General features: G+C 39.7%; 1 protein-coding gene across 1 annotated transcript; it reads left to right on the top strand.

Annotated features, from left to right (window-relative positions):
- The first annotated feature begins 142 nt into the window (after nucleotides 1-142).
- ABCG8 (ATP binding cassette subfamily G member 8) lies at nucleotides 143-13,371 on the top strand. Its single transcript, XM_005144572.2, has 13 exons — nucleotides 143-327; nucleotides 1,334-1,456; nucleotides 2,216-2,372; nucleotides 4,347-4,585; nucleotides 5,004-5,136; nucleotides 6,763-7,032; nucleotides 8,912-9,077; nucleotides 9,168-9,260; nucleotides 10,094-10,293; nucleotides 10,420-10,496; nucleotides 11,828-12,095; nucleotides 12,645-12,772; nucleotides 13,234-13,371. The coding sequence occupies exons 1-13, from the start codon at nucleotides 277-279 to the stop codon at nucleotides 13,369-13,371; spliced, it is 2,043 nt and encodes a 680-aa protein (XP_005144629.2). The 5' UTR covers nucleotides 143-276.
- Nucleotides 13,372-15,088: the final 1,717 nt, after the last annotated feature.

The raw sequence follows: 15,088 nt of genomic DNA on the forward strand, positions 1-15,088 counted from the left end.
TAAATTCTTCCTTTTTCCTGAAAACAACTGATAGGCGGTTAGGTGAGGCCACTATCTGATGTACCTTTAGCCTGGGCTGTTACTGCCCCAGAGGAGGGGAATAATTCCCTGTCCACAGGGCCATGCCAGCTGCAGAGATACAGCGTGCCAGGAGAAATGGGGCTGCGGTGACGGTGCTTGGAAAGCACTGAGCTCAAAACCAAGAGAAGGATTTCTAAAGCTTCTGAAGAGCCAATAGTCAAATGACCACAGGGAGCAAGACCTTCCACTAACAACATGAAGGAAGACATTGAAACTATCTCTCTGGATAATGCCAGCTGGAGCCAGGTGGCACACAAGGACGTGATGGTGAGTGAGACCCGCAAGGAGGGACCCAATGGGCTTATCTGTCCTGCAGCTACAGTGCTTGGGGGGCTTTAACGTGGCTTTTCAGGCTCCTTGTTTCCACATTGCTGACTGCTGAGTATCTAGACTGAAAGGATTAACCAGCCTCTTTTGCTGTGAGAACAAGAGGAACACACAAAGATGGTGATCACCATTTGCAAAGACACCTAAGGCATGATAGGATCTGCTATGCAGTGAACGAGTACATTTACCTTGGCTAGGGTATGAGTGCGACTTCTAGGAAAAGAACAAGTTTATAGGAGAGATATGGCTAGTTGGAATGAACTAGGCATTTAAACCCAAAGTCTGAAAGCTGCCTCAGCAAAGGCTTCTTGATTGCAACTATACGCAAAAGGTTAACCAAGGCAAGGAGAGACTGTTATTTTAACTGATATCTCAGAACCCTAAGTTCCAGTTGACAAACCATGAATTTAAGAAGATCAAAAGAGGAGAAAAAGAGACTGTACTTGTGGTTGTACACCTACTTGCTCATAAAGCCTCCAAGTTAATGAATCCCTGTCAATTATGAACTTACTTCCAATAAGCCTTAATTTTTAGCTGTCATAACTTATGAATTTCAACATGCACCATTTTGATCCACTAGACTAGCATCGCTGAAGCAGTATATTTTTTCCTCAAAGAAATTGTGTCCAATCTCTTCATAGTGGTGTAATATTTATCTCTGTGTTGAAACTGATCTCATTTAAACTGAAAGCAAATAGGAGAGCATAGCACAGCATGTTTGGCCCTCATACTCGTTGCTAGAACAAAGTACTTTTCCTGCCGATTAAAAGATAACTCATTTCAAACTTCAGACTTCTGCACTACTGTAACTCACCAACAATACTGTTATATCCCATAAAATATAATTCCCTTTGTGTTTCAGCTTTTCTGAACTCAAGTTTTAACAGCACTTTAGGTATTGTAATTAACCTAATAACTTTTCCAGACCAAAGCCCAGAATGCCGAGGGTGCCCAGGATACTATTTTTTGCTCTGAAGACGACAACAGTCTGTATTTCACATATAGCGGAAAATCAAACATTCTCGAGGTCAAAGAACTTACCTACCAGGTAAAGGTTGTAATTTATATACTTCCTTCAGCAGCAAACATATCCGGTAATGACTGTTTTTATATGCAAGCCATTTCTAAACCCAAATAAACTTGAAGTTCACAACACAAAGTTCACACGACTGTTGTGCAATCAAATACGTAGTTTTTTAAGCAGAATCATGCTCTTGGCCGCAATACTGACAGCAGGCTAAACCCTCCATTGTAAATATATCTAGTAAAGCTAGGGGATAAGACAGGAAAAGAGATCTGTTTCTAGGTTCTGATTTTTCTCAGTCTTGAACCAAATTACTGCTCTGAAGGCTGGAGCAGAGGGACTGCCTATCCAGCTGGGGATGGTGAGAGCCCTTGGTAAGAATGACTATGCAGAAGGAGACAAAGAGAGGGTGACTTACAAGGAGGATTTCAGAAAAGCAGTGAAATTTTTCATCCCCCTTTTTGCCTCTATGGCATCTGAAATAGATTTCACAATTTTCAATTTTGTATCATTTCAAATTATACTAAAAATTTGAAGCATTTAAAATTTACAGTAGCAATAAATTAGCAAAGTAACAGAGGACAGAAATAGCTTTAGTGATTACCAGAATAAGAAGCAAGGCATGAAAGCCATACTTGGCTGTAAAAGACCTTTCTTCCATATATTTCTGAAGATTAACAATATTATTCTAATATAATCTCTGCTTGCAATATAACTTTGGAGATGTTTATTGCTAAGTAGTTTATTGCTTACACTGAAGGGACTCGTTTCTTTCTTTGTTAGGTTAACATGGCATCCCAGATTCCCTGGTATGAAAACCTTGCGCAGATGAAGATGACCTGGGCCTGGAAATCAGGTCCCCATTCTCATGTGCCAATAATCCAGAATCTTAATTTAAAAGTTCAAAGCGGTCAGATGCTAGCTATTATCGGAAGCACTGGTAAGAGCAAAGAGATTTCATGACTTGTCCAACTCTCAGATAAAACATACACTGCCAAGAGCAATACTCTGTAGTCCTGAATTACAAAATCTAGTTGGGAAACAGCTGTTGGAAATGTGTCACTTAAACACATTATTTAAAACGTATGAGGAAACAAAGTACAAGTAAACACAGAATGATATGGGGGGGGGGGGGGGGGGAGGAGGTGTGTGTAATTAAAACTTATTTCCAAATCCAGCTTTTTTATGGCTTTTACACATTTGCTATTTTTTCTTGAGGTGTAGCAGGGTTTGTTGTAAGTGTGACCTGCAGTCCTGACTCTGCTGGACATGAACAGCTTCATGGCTCAGATTCAAAACAAGCCAATTGCAGACTTTACCCAGTAACATAGCAGATAAATGAGGACAGATGCTGTAAGAAGTATCAGTGACAACTCGCATAGCCATAAGCAGAAATTCCCCTCAGACTAAAACAATTCTAACAGGATAAAATGTCACCTCTGGATTAATTAACAGTAATTTAAGGAGAAGAAAAGACAGTTCCTCTTCTGCTTGGCTTTAAATTGGGTCTTCGACTTCTTAGACTTTCTGGTGGGGCTGGTTTAATCTTCTCAAGGTGAGGGTGACTAATAGAGAGATGGCCTTTACCCCATGTGGTTGAGTCTGAGCTTATCTGGAGGGATAACTAGTAGACATGTGACCTATGAAACTGAAGTAAAAACTACCTATGCTTTGGGAGCAAAAAACCCCATGCTGTGTCTCGACTACACTCTGACATCAGGTTAGATCAGTGATTCAGTAAAGATGTTCTCTCTCAAAGGCAAAGTATATTTGCCAAAGAAATTTCAACTTCATTTCTACAAAATAGGGTTTTCTTCCCCATTGCCATGGGATTTTTTTCTTTTTAGCAGATATCCTTAATGTATTTGAAGTTGTACCTTAGATATTGTCCTGATAATAAAAGGAAGAGCTTCTGATGAAATAACATATTAAGTTATAGCACCTTTGTAAGGTAACATACACTAAGCACAAACCCCTTTTAGCAAACCAGTCAAACTATTTTTAAAAGCTGTTTATCAACTATTTCATCAAATGGCTTAGTAAAATGGATTGAACTGCTGATGGGTTTCACATTGTCAATGGCAATCAATATGTCACTCTTAAAGAGAGCAATACGTGGTTTACAGATGGATGGGTTTCTTTTTTAAAATGCATATATTAAGAAAAAAGTGTGGAGTTAATCTTTCAACAGGGAGAATAGAAATAATTGACATCAAATCATAATAAGACAGCTTTGTGTGTTTACATACAGTATCATACAGCAAAAAGGAAAAAATCATTTGCTATTCAATTCCAAATCAGGTGTTGTTTTCATTGTTTTACTTCTCTTAGATCTCAGTATGAGCCAGCTTTTCTTAATTATTTAAATGACTTTTTGTCTTATTTAAGTCTCAATAATTTTTATTTCAATCATGATTAAGATTCCTATTGCCTGTATAATCATTCAGTACCTTAGTCATATAGCTGTTCCAGCTGCCGTTTCTGAATTCACAATTCTCTCTGCAAAGCAAGCTCTTGCCAAGTATTTAGGTGCTAGCCCTGTACCCAGCATGGGACACCACCTTTCACCTGTGTTTCAACAGTGAAAGAAAGGTTACAGGAAGGCAAAGACCTTACGATCTTGCTTCTTGAGCTCATGGAACTATCCTCAATGCACAACTAAACAGTTCTGCTGGGAAATAAGAGAGTTTAAACTCATGTACTCCGTTGCAGAGGAGAGAGATTTCCCGAACATGAGCTTATAGTCAGTATTTTCTTTCAAGATCATTCTGTCTCTGTGTCTTTGGTAAAGCTTCAGGAAGGGTTGGGGAAAAGACATTAAGGAATGAAAGCTTCAATCCACTGTCTGTGACTAAATCACTTTTCAAATTTATCCCTTGGATATGAATATAATTTTCAATTTCCATTCTTCTAGCTGGTGGAAAGACATCCTTGCTTGATGTGATAACCTGTCGGGATCATGGAGGCAAAGTCACGACCGGTCAAATCATGATCAATAATGAACCCTGCACACCCCAGCTTGTTAAGAAATGCATAGCACACGTGCGTCAGGATGACCGACTGCTCCCTCACTTGACTGTCAGAGAAACACTAATGTTCGTTGCCAAACTGCGCCTTCCAAAGTTTTTTTCAGACTCACAAAGGAAAAAAAGGGTAATTAAGCTGTTGGAAAGAAATAAATTCGTCAAAAGTGTGTCTGACAGGAATTATCCAAGAGATCCTGTGTGTTCAGAGTCAGAACAGCTAATCTGGCATTTTTTTATGTAGATTATGAATTATAAACCTTTCTCTTCTTTCAAGATAGGAACCAGCAATTGTTCCAAAGCTCATAAAAAATGACAATCTAGAGAAAGCATTAGAGAGGCTGAAAGAAGAACTAAATTGCTGATCGCTGAGTCTTTTTTAATGTTATCTCTAGAAATCAAGATTTGTTTTCAAGTGTTTCTTAATCAGATAGCACTGAAATATCCAGCTGAATTTTAACCATATTAGTCATATTTTCAGTTTTATCTATGCACGAGTGTGCAAATAAACTCTTGCTTTATCTCTGTTACCCTTCGGTTCCCCTCAGGTAGAAGACGTTATAGCTGAACTACGGTTGCGTCAGTGTGCAAACACCAGGGTAGGGAACGAGTATCTCCGTGGAGTATCGGGAGGCGAGAAGCGGAGAGTGAGCATTGCTGTGCAGCTGCTCTGGAACCCAGGTGAGCAAAACCCTGACATCTTCCTGTGCCCACCACAGACCACTGGGGGAAATGGGACAGAAAATGAAGATAGTTTTTTTCAGGGAAGAGTCATATGCACAGTTGCCCCTGGGGTAGCTTGAGAAGTTTATACTCAGAACACTTAACAAGTCTTGTACCATCCTCTGCCCAAGGTTCCCTCTCCATAGCAAAGGTAGACAGTAATATGTTTGCAAATCGAGTGTTTCAGCAGCTAGCCCACTTTTGCTTCTGCCACCTGTGCCAGTGGAAAAGCAGTGACAAACCTAGGCAGGGCCCCCCTGCTCTCTAAAACCAGCATCACACTACTGGAAGTTGCCTGAAGTAACCCCCACAGCAGTGCTCTGGTTTGTAAATACCAATGTGAGGTTTGGTTTTTATCTGACTACATGCCATAAGTTACTTAGGCTACTGGCCTATTATAACACTGAGATTGTTTTTCTGTCCTCCAACCCAGCCTCCATTTACATGTGCACTGTTAATAGGGAAGGTCATTTTTTAACTCCATACTCAGTCACTATGGTCTTGTGCAACTCAGTGAAGTGGCTGGCTTGTGCCACAGGACTAGAAACTTCCATTGCTTTCAGTAACAGCAAAGCTTGATGCTAAATCCACAGCTGATTTTGCAGGACTAAATCCCCTATCTGCTCTGCTATATATCAAAAGCACTACTAATCTTGGCTTCAGCCTCTTGTTGAGCAAGATTTCCTATCAGCTCACCCACTGGGAAATGGATCTGAGAAATTTTTGCTTGTATAAAAGTTATATTTTTGTAGTTATGGGGAAAGCAAAAGTCTTTTTTTTTTGTGTAAGAATCAATGGTCAGGAATAGATGTGCTGGTATTGAAGTAAAAGAAAATAATCAGTTGTCAGAAAAGTAAGTAAAGCATTCTTAAACGGGTTACACCCCCCAGCAGAGAAACCATGTTTGTGTATAGCCATTGCCTTGTGCTCATTGAAGCCCCTAAGCTCCGTAACACCACAAACACTACAAATTAATAAAACACTTCAGAGTTTGTAGCAACAAATTGCAAAACAAATGAGTAATTCCAAACACATGTGTATCTCTTCACATATATATGCATATATACATATGTATACAGGCTACAAGTTGGGGGAGGAGGAGCTACGTTAATACTGTATGGGTACTTACATATGAATAATGCAGGGGGTTTTAATATCGAGCATTTAGGTTAAAATATTTCAGTAAGCAGGATACAAAACTAGTACTAGTGTTTTAGTTAATATTAATGTACCTGATTAGTACAGGCAGTGCAAAACTGCAGAGAAGAATGTAAACTTAAGAGGGAACTTAAATCTGCATCTCAATGAAAGATAAAGAAAACTCCTGTTTCCAGTGGAAGAAAGAGAAGATTTAAAATAATTACTCTTGGCCATCATGTTCAGTAAAATAGTGAAAGAAATTGTCATTTGAAAAATAAAAGTTGAATATTCTGTGATGATAGTATGAAATATACTTTGGACTTAAACGAATAAATATATATATATATATCCACGAGATTTCATGCACTAGCACCATTTCACTTAGAACATATTTTCTAAATCAGACATGCTGCTTTCCTCAGCTAAACTTATTGTCTTTGGCAGGAATACTCATACTTGATGAACCCACATCTGGACTGGACAGTTTTACTGCACATAACCTTGTGATAACATTATCCAGACTGGCCAGAGGAAACAGATTAGTCCTTCTTTCACTTCATCAACCCCGGTCAGATATCTTCCAACTGTTTGATTTAGTTCTCCTGATGACTTCTGGACTCACTGTTTATTGTGGAACAGCTAGAGACATGGTCCAGTATTTCACAGAACTGGGCTATCCCTGCCCAAGGTACAGCAATCCTGCGGATTTCTATGGTTAGTATCAAACACTGCCATAAAAAAAGGTTACTGGAGATCATGTGGTTTCGTAAGTGTATCAGCTAACACTGATCTTTATTGACCATAACTGCCTTAGAAATGCTTTATAACTGACTCAAAACAATACTGCAGCAAATTCAGTTTTTTAACAAGATCCTTATTTGTCAGTACATGAAATGTAACAAGAGGTATAGACAAAATCAGTTTTAAATAATCCTTATTCTAACCCTGCCAGGTGTAGCAGCCCTTACACACATTTAGCACACTTATTCCCATGTTTTAATTGGTTCAAACTTTAGTATCTTCACTGGGAAAGACATGGATGAACTGATCAATTGCTTTCTGTAGCCAGTTCTGAATCCAGAAATGTAGGAAGCTATTTTCCCAGGGTGAGGAATAATACAGCTGGAACAGTAAATGGGAAAGAGGAGTGCTGCCCAACAGAACATATTGGAAAGGAGAAAAACCAAACCTAGACAATTTCCTCTTCTCAAAGAACATTAACAACATGGTTCCAAATCCATTTTTCTTCTGGGTTTTGCAACATGTAAAGGGAATCTGGCCCTGTTAATCTAATGGCAGTAGTCTCTTACCACAGAGGTTGGTTCAGTTCCAGCCTCAAGGTCAGTTGTCTCAGAAACCTTATACGAACACCAGCCTCAGTGCTCTGGAGTAAACTCTTCAGCTGTGCCTATGTGGCAGGCAGCATCTGCTCATATCAGCTGTGCAGAGATAAACTGAAGTAAACCTCACTGTCAAGCCCTGCAAAAAGACCTTTGTCATCACCATGGGTCAGAGCAGTCTCCACTTGATGAAGGCTTGCAGCACCCTGTATGTGAATGGAGACCGAGGCATTCCTGGGGAGCCTTGTAGCTGCAAACCTGTTGTTACAGGGAGAAACCCCTGCCACATGAAAGCAGGGAAGGATGAGGAAGGAAGGTGGAAGCTCATTTAGTGATATGCAGAGAGTCAGCACCCATAGAGAGAGAAGAGAAATATGGGAAGCAGGAAGGCAGAAATAGGACAGAATGGTAGAGGATGCCACAGCAAGAAGGAACACCTGACACAAGTGCACACATTCTGGCTGTGTGTCTGTTGGAGAAACAGAAAACCATGGCAGAAGGGAAGAGGTAAGGCAGACTGCAACTCATTTTTTATGGACTCCTCCTGAGGAGTGGCTGCACAGAGATGATTAGCCCAGTGTAAGGACTTAGAAAATGTGCAGATATAGTTCTCTCAGAAAGCATGTGCAAAATGTCAGGTATTATCACTCTACACTGAAGGTCAGCATTGAAAAATACTATTATTAAGATTTGAAAGACTACTAGATTATAAAAGATAATTGTTCAGTAAATAATGATGAATCATTTATTTTTGCTTCTACTATGTTGTCCTTAGGTAATATTCGTGGGCTTTCTCAGTATCAAGTAAAGTTTATGGCACCTCTGTAAGATACAAAAAGGATGATAACTATCATATTGCAGGTGGAAAAATACCACATGATTTAAGTTAGTAACATAACAGATTGTGAATGCCTGCATGCCAAGAAGGAAATTCAAAGTATTTATTCCCAGCAGCCCTCTCAGGCCACTATTAAAATTTAGAAGAATGTGAAAAAGTAGTCTATAATATTATAATAAGCAATTAGGAAATCTCAGTGATTCATTGTATGACTAGGGATATTTCCCAAGATAAAAATGCACATTAACAATCTGTTCTTCCCTAATTACCTAAAGTAACTGATAAAGTTTTAACCATTGTAGCTTAATGCATGCACACAGGTTGTACTGTCTGCTCATGATACAATTTCTGATTCTAAACACATCACGAAGTTACTACATCTGTAGCATATGGATACATGTCAAATGTCTTGCAGTTGATTTGACCACTATTGATAAACAGACTGCAGAAAAGGAGATGGAAAGCCGAAAAAGAGCAAATACTCTTGCCAACTTGTTCTTAGAAAATGTCAAAGATTTTGATGACTTCTTATGGAAAACTACTGAAGGAGACAATGTTGCAAAAACACTTGGCAAGCAAAGGTAAAGAGAAGAATGTCATACAACAGAACTGCAATTAACAGCCACAACTTGTGCTAATTTGTTTTTAATTTTCTCTCTTATTTTGGCCAGGTCCCATTTTAATTCAGAAGAGGCTATCAACATGCCTCACCATTCATGTGATCAGTTACCAGGAGCCTTAAAGCAGTTCACTATATTATTAAGGTAACCTATCTCCAGCATAAACAGTTGTATATCATGCCTGTTTGCATTTCAAAGCATAAGAAAGCAGCACAAAATAAGAACTGAGTGAACGCTGAATGCCTAGAGCAGAGGTGTTGCTGTACCAGTTTGCCCCAGCTGTCTGCGCAGAGCAGCAATCAGATGCAGGACCCCATTCTGCCCCAGGGCTCCTCCCAGTCAGCCCCAGCTCCCATGGGTGGGAGCCTGCAGCTTTAAGGAGCAGCAAGAGCCTCCAGGCTTAGCAATAAGTGCCCTATATTTGGGTGCTGCCGTCCTGATACCCGGGCCAAAGTTTGGCGACTCAACCCTCAGCAAGCCCAGGCTCAGGCATTGCCATCCTCACACCTCTGCCTCAGATATCAAGCCAGAAGCCTTTACCGATGATAACCAGCATAAATGATAGGTACTGCAGTTGGGTTTCATGCTTAGGTACTCAAAAGAAACATGATCAATGTGGTTAGAACCTGTAAAACATCACTACCAGTATCAGCTGTTGTTAGCATATGGTGCAGGTCCCTAAAAGAGAGACTTCTGTGACTGAAGTAATTGCTTCTTCTCTCTGAAATCAGACCATCCCATCTCCATTGCCTTCCTTAAAGCTTTCAGCATTTTGGACCTGAAATACTAGGCAGCTACAGACACTCAATAGCTTTGATTAAGTAAAATCCTTTAAGGAAACAGACAGCCTGACTCCTATCCTATTTGAAGTCAGGAAATCTCACAAACTGATTTTAGGAGAGTGTTCAGACAGTGTATCTGTATTTAAGCAGCATTAGTAAGTACTATACCTTATGGTCATGTCATTGTTTTCCTAGTCGTCAAGTCTCCAATGACTTCAGAGATCTTCCAACGCTATTAATCCATGGATTTGAGGCTCTTCTCCTGTCATTATTAATTGGATTTTTGTACTATGGCCATGAGAAAAACAGACTTTCTATTCGTGACACAACAGCACTGTTGTACACGATAGGTGCACTAGTCCCATTCATAGTGATTTTGGATGCTATCGCCAAATGTAAGTGCCAGTTTTCTTGTAAAAGTTATAAACAGTCAAAATCAGAAAATTCTGAAATTAATAAAAAAATTATGCTTTTTAATGCAGCCCTAAGATGAAACCAACCTGTTTTTTCCTACCATGCAGGTTATTCGGAAAGAGCTATGCTTTATCATGACCTGGAAGGTGGAATGTACTCTGTTAGCCCATACTTCTTTGCTAAGGTAATTGGATTCATTGCCAGAAAATACAAATGGCTAGCTTTAACATTAAAAACCACAAACAAATCAAAAAGCCTTGTTGTATAAATGATCACATTCATATTTGACTTTGTTCTTTTGTGTTTGCCAGCTAAGGCTATTGTTCTTGCTTCCTTGGCATTAATGGATGAAACCTCACACTACTTTTGACCTGTTGTCATAAGTCATGGCTGAGATCCCATACCAGAAAAGCCAAAGAAGAATCTTTCACTGGGTTGTTTAGCTGGAAGTTGAGAAATCTCAAACTCAAATGTGAGGGATTAGACCATTTTACATACCTGCATATTCAATTCAGTGAAACATTTCTGAAATGTTGATTACATGCCTTGATCTGCAAAACAAAATATTAATACTAACTGCTAAAGCAAAGGTAAAACAGAAATGACAGAACACTAGCTGTGACCTTTCCTTCCAGTAGTTGTTTGGGCCTATAGTGGTCAGAGACAAACAAGAGCATAAAAAGCCAGAGTTTGTGAAAAACCAATACCAAAACCCCAGAACTTTTTTAAAACATACATTCTCTTTTTCACAGGGGTTTAGAATAATCCCTTCTTTGTGATGTTGCCACTGTTAGATGAGTTCTGCCTGCCATGGCATCTGTAATTTAGGTTTCCATTTCTGCACAAGACTTTAAATGCTTATTAATGGTTGCCAGAGAAAAATATTCTTTGCATTGTGTCACAAAGATTGCACATTATTCATAGAGAAATCGATGTAATTTATTACAACCTTTGTATTAGAAGATAGTTCCAGCCCTCTTTGGAAGAAATAATCATAATGCTCTCTATACATATCTTTCGATATTTGAGAAAATCCTGTGCATTTCTGTTTTACACTGAGTTAAGCAGCTGCTAAGTGGACTGCTTTGGGACAAAGCAGGGAAGTGACCAACAGCCAAATTTGTCTCCAGTTTGATCTCACACCAGAGTCAACCAAATTTGGGCAAAACATATGGTATCCATGAGTCAGTAACAGTATTACTATCAAGTACCCCAGTTCTCAGGGAAAGTGTCTTAAATTCTTAGTAGCTGCCAAAACAAGACATCTAATCTGCAATGAGAATCCTCTCAATTTAACAATTAGTTATAGGAATTGTCACAACTGGAGAAAAAATTAGTGAGGATTTCAATTTCTGGGTTTGCATGTCACTGACAACACCTAACAGGGAGATGGCTGCGTTCTACAGGAGTATTTCCTGTAGTTCTTAGACACAGTCCATAAGTACAGTAAGGTGCATCTCAGGTGGTTTTGTGAATACTATTCAACTTATTCTCTAATTCTTTCTTCCTGAACAGATTTTGGGGGAGCTCCCAGAACACTGTGGCTTTGTTATCATTTCTGTGGTTCCCATCTACTGGCTGTCAAACCTTATTCCTGAAGTAGAACATTTCCTGCTGAGCTTCCTCTTGGTATGGCTGGCTGTGTACTGTGCCCGTGCAATGGCACTTTGTATGGCAGCACTGCTGCCGACATTACAGCTCGCAGCCTTCTTTGCCAACGTCATTTTCTCAGCATGCTACCTGAGTGGTGGTTTTGTTATAAGCCTGAAAAACCTCTGGACAGGTAGGACAAAGCTCCCACCATGCCTCCAAACTGAAACATTGATGGTTTCCATCAGCAACTGGTTGTTGTGGGGCTGAGTGTGCCCAGTGCAGGAAAACTCAGCTTTATTTCTACCTTTGCAATTGTCATCTTGGGTGATAACATCTTGGAGTCAGATTGTTCATTTTACATCGTTTTCTCCAAGAATGAGGTAATGAGAAGTTTGGTCAAAGAAAACCCACTAGTTTGTATATTGTTGCTAACTTTTTTCAGTAAAAGGAATAATATTCAGTAGATAAAGGCTGAGCTCCAGCCTGTATCTGTTGACTCTGTTGATAGTGGGAGTTTGAAAGACACGGATATTAGTGTTCTCCTAATTGTGCATCTCTATGTGACAATATAAAGTATATCTGCCATTCTGTCCAGTAATGAAATGGTATATATTTACAGCCTGTGGTTGTCAAGAAATTAGACAAACCTGCTGTATCTGGCAGCCACACAGCAGTTTTTGAAGTCTCAAGTTGTGTGTATGTGTACCAATTTCTTTCTGCCCTTTTTTTTCCCTTCCAGTTCCATATTGGTTTTCTAGAATCTCTTTCATCAGATGGAATTTTCAAGGACTGATGCAAATTCAGTTCACTGACACCACATATGAAATGCCTTTCGGAAATGTTAGTTTTCAAATACCGGGAAAACATGTAAGTGGCTAACAAGGATTGTTACAAACATTTGATAACCAAGTAGAATGCTATTTGTGTGCCTGTCATATTTAACTAGATGCTGTAGGCCTCAGATTTGGCAAGCACTATATTAATATAGTAATGAAGTCATGTTACACTTCATATGATTCAAATTTGGGCCTACAGCAGTCACTCCTTTTGTGCCTTTCTTCTTAGTGGAAAAGAAAAAAAGGGAAAAAAAATAAAATAAAGGGCAACTATTATCTACACAAAGCCCAACTACTGCTTGCTGAAATTGTACAGAAGCTAAGCTCTCTTCCTCAGAAATACTGCAGCCACTAGACATAGCGTATGTATAACCAGCTATCAAACCACTCCGAGGGTTACAGCATGCTGGAGAACAAGGGGACGGGCGGCAGGGACCAGACATCACAAAAATTGTGTGTCTGTTCCTACTTTTGTGTTTTCCATGGTTACAGGTGATAGAGTATATGGACCTGGACTCCCACCCTCTCTACGTGGGCTACCTCGTCCTCACTAGCACCATTGGCACTTTCCTGTTTTTATACTACCTGTGCCTGAGATTCATCAAGCAGAAATCAACCCAAGACTGGTAACAGCAAACCAGGCGGAGGAGACAAGAACCCAGGGCAAGCCCGCACACTGACTGTCGGTGCAGAGAGCGTGAGCCGCGGGGCCGGCTCGCCGCAGGATGGCAGCAGCACACCGGGAGCCGGGAGCTACCGGCTTCACTTCGGGATGGCAGCCCGGAATCGGGGCTTGGGAGAGGGTTGGGGGGAGGGTGTTTTTCTTTGACGTACCGGTTTTATAGGTGACAAGACGCTTATGATTTCGCCACACCTTGAAATATTCCGAGCTATGGACCAGCGATTTAAAAGGGACCCATTTTGCTTCGTAATAAGTGATGGTTTAGTCCATCGTGTTTGAATATAGAGTGATCACATACTTAATTCTGAGCGAACAGCATCAGCACACTGTAGCCTGTATAACACTCAGTACTCAGAAGAAGAGCCCAGAGGAAAGCAACACAGAAGATTTCACTGGTGGTTCAGGAGAACAGGAAGTGTGGAAAACACAGCTGTGCGGGTTCTAATTACTGGTGTGTTTTAAGGCTTTGCCTCTGTGTACCAGTTCAATGCTGTTGATGCTCCCAAATGGGTATTTACTAACTGTACAGCTGATTTCCAGTAACAGAGCAAATTATCTCGCCTTCTTGGGTTTATTTTTACAGTATAAATACCTTCCAAGTGTTTGTTATCAATCCCATCTTTCTCCATGGCAATAAAATCATAGTGATTTGCCAAGTTTGGTTACTAAGATTCTCAGGTAGAAAATACCTACCAGCCCCTCCAGTAATTAAAAATGTAATGATGCCATCTGTGAAATGCTTGTAATGTTGCACATAGTTACGCTCAGACATAGGACACAAATGCTCACAAAGTGACTAAGAGTAAATAAATGGCTATAATTCACCTGCAGTCACAGTAAGTGCATGTGCAAATTATGTATACGGTTATTGTGAGGATTTTATAAGATTAATGTGCTTGGTTTTTTATTTAGATGCATATCTCTGTGCTTATACACAGACATAGAGCATGTTGTCTGCTCTACTTTGATTCACGTGTTGCACACGGTGAGAAATTCCTAGTGTAATCAGCTATAACACCCTGAATACTGTTATGCAGATCTCACTCTTCCCCCCCCCCCACCCTTTTGTTTTAAGAAATAAGATGAAAGAACATCAATATTTTATTATTCTATTTGGCCATTAGGACTGCCACATTCCTTTACACAGGTTCCATGTGGTAATAAATTCCCAGGCAGACTTTGGTCTAAAGATGTTAAGCAGGTCTGATTAAATAAGAGTGTCAGCCCCAGGCAGCAACACAAATCCAAATCCATTCCAAGGTTCTTCTAAGGTGAATTCTACCATTTCTTCCCAGTTCTGCTGCATTAGATTTGGGGGGGAAAAAAAAAACCCCAACAAAACCCATTTGTTCTGATTCTAGTGCCATTTTGAAATTATCAGATTTTCATTGCCTTTTAATGGCAAAGCCAATTCTTTCAGTCCAATTCAGCATCATTAAATTGTCAGACTAGCAGCTTCCTGTTTGATTCTTAATTATTCCTTTTTATTATATTTAAGACACTTAATTTTTTTAAAGTGGTTTACTCTTCTTTGTAATGATCTGTTGTGATTAGAATCTCTTTTATATTACACTGAAGTTTTAAGGGTATATATTGGTACTTCTAGTCTAAACCTCTATTTTCAAGGTATTTAGAGGATTAAATTCTAGGCTGACTCTCTGTTGT

Source organism: Melopsittacus undulatus, chromosome 3 (assembly GCF_012275295.1).
Source record: "Melopsittacus undulatus isolate bMelUnd1 chromosome 3, bMelUnd1.mat.Z, whole genome shotgun sequence".
Lineage (NCBI taxonomy): Eukaryota > Metazoa > Chordata > Aves > Psittaciformes > Psittaculidae > Melopsittacus > Melopsittacus undulatus.

Bases quoted from the DNA above. Each gene is read 5' to 3' on its own strand.
- ABCG8 (XM_005144572.2), top strand. From the start codon at position 277: ATGAAGGAAGACATTGAAACTATCTCTCTGGATAATGCCAGCTGGAGC. The intron at 10,294-10,419 runs GTAAGTGCCAGT...CCTACCATGCAG, and splicing joins TTTGGATGCTATCGCCAAAT to GTTATTCGGAAAGAGCTATG. The intron at 12,773-13,233 runs GTAAGTGGCTAA...CCATGGTTACAG, and splicing joins TTCAAATACCGGGAAAACAT to GTGATAGAGTATATGGACCT.